The 13,458-nt window shown below is 36.1% G+C and overlaps 1 protein-coding gene across 2 annotated transcripts in view; it reads right to left on the reverse strand.

The window, feature by feature from the left end:
- Window positions 1-13,458, reverse strand: part of PIP4K2A (phosphatidylinositol-5-phosphate 4-kinase type 2 alpha) — an 87,137-nt gene that overhangs the window by 40,212 nt on the left and 33,467 nt on the right. For both annotated transcript variants that reach the window (XM_018075763.2, XM_018075765.2), the window contains exons 2-3: window positions 11,484-11,581; window positions 10,330-10,426 (exon numbers count right to left, since the gene is read on the reverse strand). In XM_018075763.2, coding sequence (XP_017931252.1) covers window positions 10,330-10,426; window positions 11,484-11,581 — 195 coding nt within the window. The remainder of the gene's footprint in view (window positions 1-10,329; window positions 10,427-11,483; window positions 11,582-13,458) is intronic.

Here is a 13,458-nt window from a genome sequence, read left to right on the forward strand (position 1 = left end):
ACAATACCTCCTTCTTAGGAGGGTCATCTGTAGTGGAGTAGGAAGGAAATATAGAATGAAACTCAAGCATCTCCCTTTTCCAAAAGGAAAATATAAATGGGGTTAAGGGAGGGGGAAAGGAGAAACAGATACATCATGGTAAATACCAGATTGAATTCCCTCTGGCTCTGCTTCTTAATTAGGGGAAGACTAAGTGGAAACTGAACAGATGGGAAATGAGCCACTCCTCACTTCGCACAGATCTATGAGCCACAAAGCCAGAACTGAGAGGATAACCTTCAGATAGAGACAAATAAATGCCTGACTCTTACCCTCCAAGAGATACAGGTTTCATGATCTACCAACCCCGTTACTATCACTTACTGCTACAACACAGCACTTCCATATTGTCCAGCAGAGCATGTAGGTAGTTGTACAACATTGGAGGCATTAGTCTTATTAAGTTAATAAAAATCATCTGCTTATGTGATAGCGTTAGAGAGCTCAAAACTCAAAGAAATGAGGGTCAGAGTGCCCTGTCCTCTTCAGATTTGTTCAGCCTTCGACTCAGCCACAGTGTGCCTTGGTCCTCTGGCACAATTAAAACATCTGTCAGCCACGCATACCCTGTTCCACTTAACAACTTCACTTAGCAACTCACTGCAAGTCTCTTGCTCCAAGTGTGTATGTTCTGCCAATTCCCCATTCACTTCTCATTTGTGAAGTTTTAATCTTGTGCCTGCTGGTTTTTTGGTCTCAGGAGAAAGAAAAGGTTTTGTACTTTTAAAGTGTGAATACTTTCATGAGGTCACTTAAAGACTACGCTAAATTACTTGTGTAATTACTTATACAACTGAAGATACATTTCACATGCCAAGCTCACAGATACCTCTGCTAGATAAATATCTCTTTTACATATATCTCTCTCTTTCCCAAATAGTTTCCCTCTGACAACCTCACTGCTTTTACAGAAATTAATACAAAAAATATCACCTCTCACTAACTAGCAGGCAACTAGAAATATCCATCTGGTCTTCAAGTGCTGAGAGGCTACAAACCACAAAGAATTTGTCCCATACCATGGAATTAATTTCTGATAAAATAATAGAAGTATAGCTTTAAATACAAGTGACTAAAAGCTACACCACTTACTTGTATTTAACTTCCCAAAGAGTTGTTGATTAAAAAAGTTAATCAGCGCACACAAATCACATGTCATAATTTCACCCAAGAACAGCATATTCTTTAGCAAATTACCTGAAAGGTTGTTTAATTTCAGTATAGACCCAGTCTCTACACTCAGCAACTCTTTCCCAAACTCTCAGCAATCTGCACAGTTTTATTTCCTACAGTAAATACATATTACATAAGGAAAAAGGTTTTTTCCACAAGTGCTCTTAGGACCTGATCTACAATTCTTTGAAGTTCACAGGAGCTTCTTCTGGAGCCTTCGACAAAATTTCGTAAACTAGAATCCAACGCAACTACTACCCATCAGTAGTAATTTCATTTCACACACACATCGCCCTGCACTAAACTGAACTCCAATATCTGCTTCTGGTTAAGGTACCAATTCTGGAAAGACAGTCTTTAGTTTTTCCAACTTCAAAAGACCAAAATTCACCACTATAGTTTTTCCAGTATTTAATAATTTGTGTTGCTGAAAAGGTGGGTCTAATTTCAAATTTGAATTATTTTCTTTTCCAGTCATTCCTGAAGTACCTAGTATTCTTTTTCTGCAAAGATACTCACATACTGCTTACTTCTCAACTCTAATTTTTTCAAGTGCAGCAGGTCAAACTCTGTCTCTCCCAACCACATGACATCCTCTGTCCTTAAATTCCTTTGACACTATTTTTTCTATATCCAAATTTCAACATCCTTTTTTAAAGAAGACTAGCATCAAAACTATATATAGTATCAACTTCAGGTGTAAAATAAACAGATGTCAAAAAGAAGTTAGAGCTCTGTCTGATCTTATTTTTATACCTTTCAATTTATCCACCCAAGGGTGCAGTTACTCCTTCTAGTCTGAAGGTCACACTACTGCTAAATTCTTGTCCTTTTCGACCTCTTGTTCCTTCTCAGAGCTACTACCTCCCTGAACACAGCCTTCACCTCTGTAGTTCTGCGCTCCTTTTCATCCATATAAGTATTCAGCTGGCTGTATTAAAAGGTATCTCATTTGGATGGGCTCAGAATGCCAGGTGATCAAAGTGGGTTTTGTACAAAATCCTTGTCTTTATCCCACTTTGACATTTGGATGGATTTTGCATTTTCTGCAATCTTTCACTACATCAAATGTCAACTGCTCATTGACAATTAAATTTTGATTGTTGTCATTTAATCATCTATTATTTATATAATTTTAATTTTTTTAATTATAAAGCTCTGCAAGAATCAGTATATTAAAATCCAAGACACAAAATATCAAGACAAATACTTTGTAAGAGGCATCCTTAAGAGTCCTTAGAAGCCAGCTAAAATGTCACCTAATACCTTATCCTTTGGAAGTCTATTTTTACCTTGCACATTGGTCAATAAAAATAGCAGCCTGTTGTAATTAAGTAACAGTAAAGATATTAGTCATAATGCTAGTTTTACCAATACTAGATCTCAAAAAACTAAACTAATTTCCAGAGAGATTTTGATTGTTTCTAAGAGTAAGTTAAGCTGTTTGGAGCTATTTTTTCCAACTGAAACCATTTTTGTGAGGAAAACACATGGAGCAAAGCCACTAAAGTACAGGAAGAACTCGTCCCCCCACTCATACCATAATTGCAAGCTATATTTATAACTGGCAAAGTATTGCCCCCCTCTTCAAAGACAAACTGCTGGTGAGGCTCTTCCTCCGCTGCCCACTTTGCTTAAAATGTTCACAGCACGAATTTTTATCTCCACAGTGGGAGGCCAAGGATTAGCCCCAGTCTCCAAGAGGGTGGAGAGATTTAAAGGTCAATTTAATTAGCTCATTCTAATCTCTTGCACGACTAACGTAAATGTCATTGTTTTCTAACTGCTACTTTAGCAGACAAGATTGTATTTTAAAAACTTTGAACACACGAACTATGTGTTGGATGTAATACAAATACTTTGTGTAACTAATCTAAAAAGGGAGCCTAATAAAAATTGTCATTGAGTCAGAGCTTTTCCTAAAAAAGAGAAAAAGGGCAATAGGAAAATTCTGGTGGTAAAGCATGGAGAGCTTTAGAAGAACAGTAATCTTTCAAACTGACTGGCTTAACAGCTTCTCATTGATTTAAACCTTTCCCATTTCACGATGTCTGGACAAAGGCAAACAACAGTTTCTGGTACTGTGATCTCATCCGAAAGTTGTGGAACACTAAAACAAGCTTCGCAAGCTCAACGCACCCTAAAGACAAATCAGATCACATCCCAGGCTATTTAAGAGTGCCTCTGGGCAAGCTTTGCATGAACAAATAGGCAAAAACAAGTGCACAGATGATGCTCTGTGATGACTGAAATCATAGGTCAGTGGGAAAGCCTGGCAGTTGTTCGTTGCTGTTAAGAGAATGCTGTACACACGGTCTCGCTGTTCTGTGGCAGCAGTTACAATGCTGCTCTCTGGCCCATGCAGAGCTTCCCAACAAGACAAGCTTGCAGCTCCCCTCATCCTTTTTTTCTTTTTACAAGACCTCAGGAATCACGGATATGGATGAATTAGACCTGGATTATTGATTAAGAAGCATATGAGAGAGACAGCATCATAGATGCTCCAAGGTTCTTCGCTGTAATTTGAAACAAGCAACACACTTCTCGGATGGTGTTCAGGACAGCGTTTTGTCAGTGACTTCTAGAAGGAAGAAAGGCAAAGCACTAGTGTTTTAATGTAACAACAGAAGCACCAAACCCAGAGGTGTCTGGGTTTGTCATGCAGGGATGGGTAGAGAAGACTTCTGGATTTATTTTGTATGCTGGCAGTGTGCACTCTTGCAACTAAGCAGGTTCTTATCTGGAAACACTGATCAGGAAACACTGATCTTTCACACTGAAAAGTGTTTAAGAAGTTTGGCAGGGAGCAAAGGATACCTAACCAGTAACGCACACTACAAGCACATTCAGGGACACAATCCCCCTTCTGCCTTTGATAGATGTATGGAAATACTGCACAATGATTTCTTGTCAGCTCACGAGCATGGCTCCCAAAGAACCTATGGTGAATGTCATGGGACCTCCAAAAGATGAAAACAGGACACTACTGGTCCTGTGGTGCACTCATCTGAAACAGTGAGTCATTACTACGACCTTGTTAAGATGTGGATACACATACATTCTGAACACCTATAAACATTTATAAGCAAATTGCATTCAGGAAGTGATTACTGAGGAGAAAGACTTTGACAGAGAAAGGAGAAACACCAACTTTTTCTTTTTTGCTCTGAGTTATCCTTGCAGGAGAAAGGTTATGGGTTCCTTGACTTCGTTGAATGAGAGTTTTATGAATAAAACATGAGATTCTTTCCTAAATCAAATTATTCTTTTGAGACTGTAGATCTAGATTTGGAGCTGTCAGCTTAAGGCATGCACTTGCTTTGGAAAGAGTTAGGGCTCTTTTTCTGGGAGCCTTTTCCCTTCAGCCCCGCAAAGCTTGGCTGGATGCCTCCCTTTCAATAGCTATCTCCACAAGAACTCAGGGAGCGCCTACCAGTTCATTTTTTTTATGTTGCCAGCACACACTAAATTACTATTTTCTAGTTTGAATGCCCAGTTGTGAATGATACTTAGTTTAGGCAAGGAACGGTCAAAAGCAAGGGAAATCAAATGTTTTCTCTAGGGAAAACTAAGAGAGACCAGAAGTTAGATTTTCTGCTGTCATATGCACTAAAGTTAAGTTCTACCATCACTAAATTCTATTTTGGCTCATACTTAAATCCTAGAACATAATCCTAGAATGTAAGATATAGATTGCAGACTTCATTTTTTACATGCTGGAAAGACGACAAACCCCAAAGTTCTTGATACTGTAGCTGGTTCAAAACCTTTGTGCTGCTACTGCCTATTCCCATGTCAAACAAGATGTCAGCAGTTCTGAACATCTTGGTGTCAATGCCCAGTTGGGACCCACATACTGTACACTCTGCTACAGGAATCTCATCTAACAGATGACCCCAAGAATTTTTCATGCCCTGACAGACTCACTATGCTAAAATGACCAGCATAGGCATTTTCTGTTCATGACAGTTCTTGCTTCCAGGACTTTTAATGCATTTTATTAAATTAATTGAAAAGGTCATGTTTTAGGAATAAGATCCAACTCCTAACATAGTTGTTACTGATGTATTTGTTGCTGACCTCGTTGTCTGTAGTTTGATGCCAGAAGTGGTTTGTTCTTTAACAAAACAAGCGCCAATAAATGGAAGCATGAATTTCTGTGCAGAAGCAGAGAGGTCTGATTAATATTTGTTTGTCTGAAGAAACATATTATCTTAGATTGCAAAACAGTTTTTAAGCTCTTAAGATAATGTTTTAGGACTGGCTAAGTCATGCAAAATGAGCAGAAATATTTAAAGATTGATAAGAATTTTGATGATCTGAGGTTTAGACACTTAAAATTATATTAAAGGCTGACATCTGAAAAATTAATCTAGAATTTGCATTGTTTTCCTGATGCCATATTAAGAGTCTGGACTACAAATCCTCTTGCACAGAAAGCTTGAGAGATATCGAAAAATCTCATTGACACCCTTATCAGAAGAAGTGAAAAATACCAAGTTAACATGGTTTGTTATTAGGGAAAATTGCTTAAAAGCAGGAATTCTCAATTATCAATTGAGACTCAAATCAAATCAAAATCAAATTCTCAATTCTCAATTCTTCTCAATTTTAGATGTTGATCTTTACATGGAAAAATGCTTAGAGAAATATTAATCAGATCTAAATTAAAAAGAACTTACAGACCATCTGCTAAAAGTTCTTTATTAATTCTTTATCCTGTACAGAGAATCTCTACAAATTTCTCCTGCAGACAGGAAAAGTCAGATCTGAACCTGTCACTATTACACCAAGTACTAAAACTTCAAGGGAAACGGGTTGTGCTCTGCCCCATCCCCAGCAGAAGGCTCATTAGGTACACTGGGACGTTGGTGCCCTCTGGTATGAGCAATTGTACTTTATTGGGCAAGAACCCAGTCTCCCTCTTTTGCCTAGCAGAATCCAGATGTAGGATTCAGCAATAACTTTAAGCAAGAACAGATGTGTTGGAGCATAGTAAAATAAGTTTCCCTTTCCAGAGCAACAGCAGCAGAAGCATTTGTAACAGTAGTAGATCCTATTTTTCTACAGATTGTTGGGGGGTGTCAGGCTAGCTGCTTGCCTGTTAATCTCTCATAATTTTGCAGTTTACAGAAGCTAATCCTATAATTCTTCTGCCAGAACTGTACTCTTGGCTTTTCTAAGATAAACTATGCCAACCAAGTTGATAAGAAACACTGATGGGTCAACAGCTACCCCATTTATTTTGTAAAAAAAATCCAGACTTTTGTAGAATAACCTTTACAGAACCAATGTCTAAAGCTGAGGGGGTGCAAAGAAATTAAAAATTATTTTAGTGCTCTAGTGAGGGACTTACTTTACAACATCTGTTTTCTAATCCATTTTTTCTTTTTTACTAGAAATAGTTAATGCTCTAAGGTATTTTTCTGTCAATGTTAGAAGGAGTCTTTCTCAATTAAATAAGAAAACACTAACAAAAAATACCTAATTTACCCTATTAAGGCAAAATCTGTCCTTACTTAATGCTCTGGCTTGTGGAATTATTTTGACACTTCAAAAAATCATCTTCAATCTGAGATCCATATGTACTTGTAACATCCAACAGCACAAAATAAAACAATAGTTTCTTTCCCTTTGATAATTTATAGTCTTTGTAAGTGGTTAAAATGGTTTTAAAGTTTTTCCATCATTCAAATGAAATTTTGATTCATACTGACTGATCAACTCTTGTGTTCCCCCTTCAAAGCAAAAACAGCCAGACCAGTTTTTAATTTGGTGCAATAAATATTTTAGAAATTTTTTTTTACGTAAGAACAAAGTTTCTTAACCTACATTGAAGACTTAATTATCATAACAAGTTTCTATAGGCAACCTTTGAATAAAATTCAAGGCTTCACTAACTTCATACTATATTTTCCATGCTGCTCTCCATAATAAGGAATGAATCACAAAAAGCCCTCCACTCAGTATTAGCAACACACATGTATCTCCACAAAACTTTAATTCTAGTTTAGTACTAAATGCCTCTTGGAGATACCCAACTAACTATGAAAGACAGCAGATGCAGGACAGATTACCAGAAACATCTCAAAAAAAGGAGTTGGTTTTCATCATGTGAAGGAAGGGAGTCCATTCCAGAAATTGTAATTGCCATGACTAGAAATGGCTTCCTGTAAGGCATGAGCCATATACAACTTAAGGAATTCCTCTGACTCTGAAGTCACACTACTTGGAGGAAGTTTCATATATTAACCATTCCATATATGAACTAAGTCTATGTGTTAAGCAGTCCAAAAAATTACTGTACAAATTGATAAACATAATGTAAAGCATTAAAATTAGCATAGCCCAATGAGTAGAGCATACACTACCAATTTTTTCCTTGAGACAGGTTATTTTTTTTTTCATGCTTACTCATCAGGAAAGACTATTTGCCCTCTGGAACAACTCATCAAGGATATCTATAGAACACTCTGAAAACAAAAACATTTAAAATGAATGTTCTTCGTGATTTAAACTGATGCCTCTGACTAATGAACAAAGTAATTGGGTTTATTTATCTAAACCAATCCTATCTTGCTCAATAATGGGAATGACATTGTTCACAATTGATTAGGACTCCCTTCCTGAAAATTGTTATATAAGAAAAACTGTCCAGAGAAAGTTACTTGATTTTTCTTCCATAAGCTTTCCCTTACTTCAACACTGCAAAGAATTTTTCAAATTAATGTTTTGTTCTGAGTATAAGACAATCATTTTAACCAATATTAATTGGAATAACTTCCTTGAAGATAAAGATTATCTGAAAAAAAGTATATTCCATGGATCTCCATTTGTCAAATGAGATTTCCTTCTTAAATCACAGAGACTGTAACATTAAAATGAAAGCAACTTCTACTCTTAATAGGGATAATCCTTATCTTACACATGGGGTGACATGAATGTTTTTTATCTGTATTTTTATAAGAATAATTTAATTTTGAAACTGTGTTCAAAATACATTAATACTTTGAGCTCATAAGATTTTTTCTTTTTAATCAGACTACTCCAGTTGAATAAGAATTCAGAGTGATAAACTGCTTGGGTTGAGGAAAAAAACCAATAGGCAGACACTGTCTTCCCTTGGGTTAAAATTAATATTAACTATCTTCTGTTTTTCACTAAATATACTTTAAATACTAAATACATTGAGATTTTTTTTCTAACTAATAAATAATTTTGTTGTATCAAAAAACAGGATGTCATTATATTTTCTTATGTTGGATTGTTCTTTGGTTGCATCGTCAAAAAACCCAAAATATGTAGCTACAAAGACGTATTTTTGGCTTTAATCTGAAAATGTGGACAGTTTGTCCAATGACAGTTCCTTAATGTTGTTTTATCATTGTTATCATTAGTAAATCCAAACAGCAGCATAACATAGTTAGAATAGGAATTTTGTTGCAGAACAGCAGTGCAGATGGAACCATTTCACTGTGCTGTGGAATGCAACATTTTTGATTATGACAAGTTTGCCAGTTTTAACTAACGACAGCATCTTAAGTCTTCTAATATATATTTAATGAAATTTAACTTTAATTGTGTAGTAATGCCAAAACCCCACCTTCTGAAAAATAGCAAGCATGAGCTGACACAACAATTTTAAGTTTAGGAGCAATCACATGTCCTTCTTTGACACTCATCCTTTTCCTTTGTCAAGAAAAAGGAAATCTTCATATAAAGGGATCAAATAACTTCCCAAATGATAGGATCCTCCTTGGTCCATCAGCAAAACTGAACTAGGAATGCAACTGGATAGAACTGTTTTAACTGTTGGCCTGCGTCTCAGTGTATTTCCTCTTCAAGTAAACAGGATAATGAAAAAATCACGCAACATAACCACAACAGCTGTACCAAAATAAACCAACCCAACCGTCTTCTCCACTGACTGGCAAAATGTCTTACCAAGGTTACAGTGGCTGTATCCTGAGATTCATAAACTAATCTCCATCTGCACTCCTTCAAGTGTGTTTTAACCCACCTATGTGTTTCTAACACATTATTTGATAGTGAAAAGGGGAAAATTGGTAGAGGATCATCGAAGGACTCAGATGTAGATTTCAGCTGCAGTATTCAGTTTGCTCTATTAGCAAGAATGGGAGCATTATTGTACAAATGCATTTTGTACCATTTGTTTAGCTACTTAAAACCATTTATTAAATATTCTCGCAATGTATCACAGTGATAAGTTATAAATACAACTGCAGCTCACACCAAAATAGTTTAAAAAACAACATGAGAGGAAGCGGTGCTGGGTTGCACGGCATGTATTCCTTAGGACAGGACATCTTGCAGTGTGACTGCAGAAGGAATTATCCCTGTGACCCAACACTGTGCATTAGGAACCGCTAATGGAAAAGGGAACTGTCAGTGAGAAGTGGAAATCAGACTGAAGCAGAGTTCAAGGACTTTCTTTTGCAAAGACAGAAAGAAGCTTTGACTGCATGGAGCAGTTCTGCCAAATCTGGAGCAATTTCTTGGTTTGTTGTATCTGCTTTACACAAGTGATTTGTTTCCAGATCCCCTTAACAACAGGAAAATGAGACATGATGAAGCAGGATGAAGCCGGCAGGCCACAGGTCACTCTTTTCTAACCAAAAAGAGCATGAAGGGAAAAAAGAAAAAAAAAGGCTATGGTCATTTCAAAAACCACATCTCACACAGACAGACCACTGAAGTAACTGTTATGTAAGTTACTCAGCTGAATATAGCATATCTTGTCAGTAGTGTCCAGACATTATTTTTTCTCTCTGTTGAAAGCAGTATTACCCTGCAGATTCAATAACATGGTTTATGACTGGGAGGTACTCTAATGGGAAACATGGAAGACCAAAGACGGCAGAAGGATAGGAAGCAGAAGACAGCTAGGGCAGGCCAAGAGGTAAAACAGAAGTGTTCTGTCTGCAGGTGGGGGAATATGTAGAAAGAAAGTCTTCTTCTTCTCTTAGTTTTCCTCCAACTTACACAAAAACCCCAAAGTCTTATTTCAGCACACTGGCCTGCTTGTTCACAACTGCATCATCACTAAACTTTAAAATCTCTGTACCACCAGTTTAAGTGTTTTCAGACTGAACTTACCTGAAAGTCTTGATCATCAATTCCAAACCTCTCTCTCAGATTACGGAAAACCATTGGACAATATTCTTTAAATTTGAAATGACTTGGCATGTTTTCTCTGAAAGAATATAAAACCAAATCAACTTAATTCATGTGCATATATAACAAGTATCTCTAAAGAATTCTGTCTCAATTCTGTTCATAGAAAGCAGAGGATAAGGAGATTTACCATCTCCCTTCTAATGCTTTCTTTTTTCAAAGAGATTTGGTCTTGTTTTGTTATTTTCTTCATCTTCACAATGTTTAATAAATGTATACACATTTATTAACTTAGCTATTAGCTAAGGAGCTACAACATAAGGATGAAATAAACACAAACCATATTTTGACAACTTTGAAACATGGACTCAAAAGCAGAAAAGAATGCTTTCCCATTGCCCTAAACTTACTTCAAGGGTGAAATCTTAGATTGGATTACACAATAATTACTGTACCATCTGTGACACCAAAATGTATTGACAGTGCCAAAGCTTTGAGAAAATTTAACTCATTCAATACATAACTAATGTTAATACCCTAGTGTTAATTTTAGACTTATACAAAAGCAGAATATATTCTTGAATAAAATTCAGGTTATACATAAACAAGCATTAATAGTTTTGTATGTCTGTACATACTGCTTATGGTGGATTTATTTTTAAAAGACATAGATATTACATGAAATGACCTTAATACTTTTGAAGCTTCTATATGATTGGTACAGCTTTCTGTTATGGAATATAAAAAGCTGAACACTATTCACATTTGATATATGCTTTAGATTCTCATTCTTATTCAAATATTACAGTTAATAAAAAGTACATGTGCATGAATTTATGTTTTTAAAAATATCCAAATAAAAACTTGTATCAGCCATAAATAATCACACCAAGAAAGGATCACCTTCAATATCTAAGATACTCATAAGGCAATAATAAACCATATGGAGGAAAAATTCTACCCAGCATCCTTTGCTGTTGCTTTTTAGAACAGCACAGATGGTTATGTTTATCGCAGGATTAACTTAATCATCAAAACTTCAGTCCCATGCACTGAAAAATAACAGAGTTCATAGTACTTCATAAAAATATCACTGCCACTATCCACTTCCACACAAAATTGTTACTTGTACTTACTTGTTGAAAAGGTGATTGTCCACCTTTATCTTTGAGTATGCTTTGAAATCATCTGGCATCAACATAACAGGGATTTGAACATGGCTCAGTTCATTGATCTAGAGAAAACACAATATATTTATTTGCTGATGTCTCTGCAAAGATGCTGCATATGTCTTAACTATGAAAATGTTATTCAGTCAACTATTTCTTGTCTGTCTGTCCTGGGAGCGAATGTAAGTAACAGAAGAACGCAAAAGCAGTTTTATTCTTTCCAGATTAAATGCAATCTCAAGACTGATACTTTGAAAGAGAAGAAAGACCATTCCATATTTGTACTTGTTTCAGAAAAAAAAAAAGGGCTTCAAAGCACGCTTGGAGTGTACTTTTTATGGAAGGTCAACAAGGATGCCAGCAAAATGGTCTCCTATCCTAAAATAATGTTCTTGTTTCTTCAGTTGCACAATGCTTTCCAAAGATAATTCAAATTCTGTATTTCCAATTACTATTTACCCTTGTAGCTTACACAGTAGCCTTACATGACTGTGTCTTGAACTATTTATAGAAAATAAAATGAAATTTTTCATACATGTGAATGCATACACTTTGGGTTCAATAAGCACAGCTTTATTTCTCATGGTAGTGCAGAACTCAGATGAGTTTTTCTGTCACAGTATTCAGACATTTTTTTGATTGCTCAAGTTAGACAAAGTATTTAAATAGCTGGATTTTTGCTTAGAAATAGATGGGCATGGAAGTCCTAACATTTTCCTTATTTTCTTATATTTATATGGACCATCTACTCTTTCTAGCTTTCAAATTAATATTCCAGTATTCTCCAGATTAGGATTTTTCACATATATTTGAAATCCACTTCTAACCACATCTCTGTGATAAAATGTAGACAACTTTACCATGACCTAGTTTGTAGGCATGTTTTTATTATTGCATGTATTAATCTACCCTTACTTTAGTAAAATTTAACTAAATCATGATAAATAAAAGAGAATTGTTAGCTTGCAGTGGTGCTTCCAAACCAGGAACGAGATACTCATTACAACAACAGTCACCAAATACCCATAACATACATTTTACCTGTGTTCTCACAGTACTGTACACCCTGGTCACACATCTCGATTTACCCAGTCAAATGTTTTTGCTCATGCAAAGCACATTCTGCTTCAGCAGTTTTCTACAGGGGTTAGAGGGAAATCCCACTCTATATGAATACTAATGCACACTGGGACTCTCGGCTCTCAGCACTGCTTATCCACCACTGTTTTCCAACTAGGAAGCTGTTAGTTGCCTTTAAATGCTATTTTCTTCCAGAGAGGCTTTTTGAGAAACCTTCACTGAAGCAGCCTTAGGTTATAAATACAGGAGGAAAAAAATGCACTCCCTGCAAGTATGACCTTTTGCAGAACTGAAGTTAAACAAAGTAAGAAAACAGTGAGGAGCCTTTTAGCTCTTAAGCAGAGGAAAGAAACCAACACAGGCAGGTCAGATGTCCTTGTTACTTTTCAGTATTTTAAAGTCCCAGTAATGTTCCCTGTCATATCTCATTTTTATTATTCAGATCTTTGCAGTCTACATGAAAACTGATTAAATCAGTTGAATTTACTTTAAAAAATGCTTCTTAGGAAATCCCTGAAAAGCTCTAGATAGAGGTCTGGCAGCTACTTAGCAGAATGGAGAAAGGAAATAGATATCTGGAATGAGCTGAGTGTGCTCTGTTCCCTGGAGTTGTAGGGAGAATGCTCTTTTCTCCTTCCAAAGGGAGAGAAAGAAGAAACTCCAGTAAATTTTTGAAAATACAGCTGAACAAACCTAATAAATCACAATGACACCTCATTAAATACAACATAACATAACAAAACACTGATCGAAAATCACTACATCCAACATACATGCTCTTTACTGAAGTTGATACTGCTGCACATCAATCTCACCCTGAAACCACAGAGTGGTTCATGAGTCTGCAGAACTAGTGTAGCTG

The sequence above is a fragment of the Manacus vitellinus genome, unplaced genomic scaffold (genome assembly GCF_001715985.3).
Source record: "Manacus vitellinus isolate BGI_N305 unplaced genomic scaffold, ASM171598v3 scaffold_3_pilon, whole genome shotgun sequence".
In the NCBI taxonomy this organism is placed as follows: domain Eukaryota; kingdom Metazoa; phylum Chordata; class Aves; order Passeriformes; family Pipridae; genus Manacus; species Manacus vitellinus.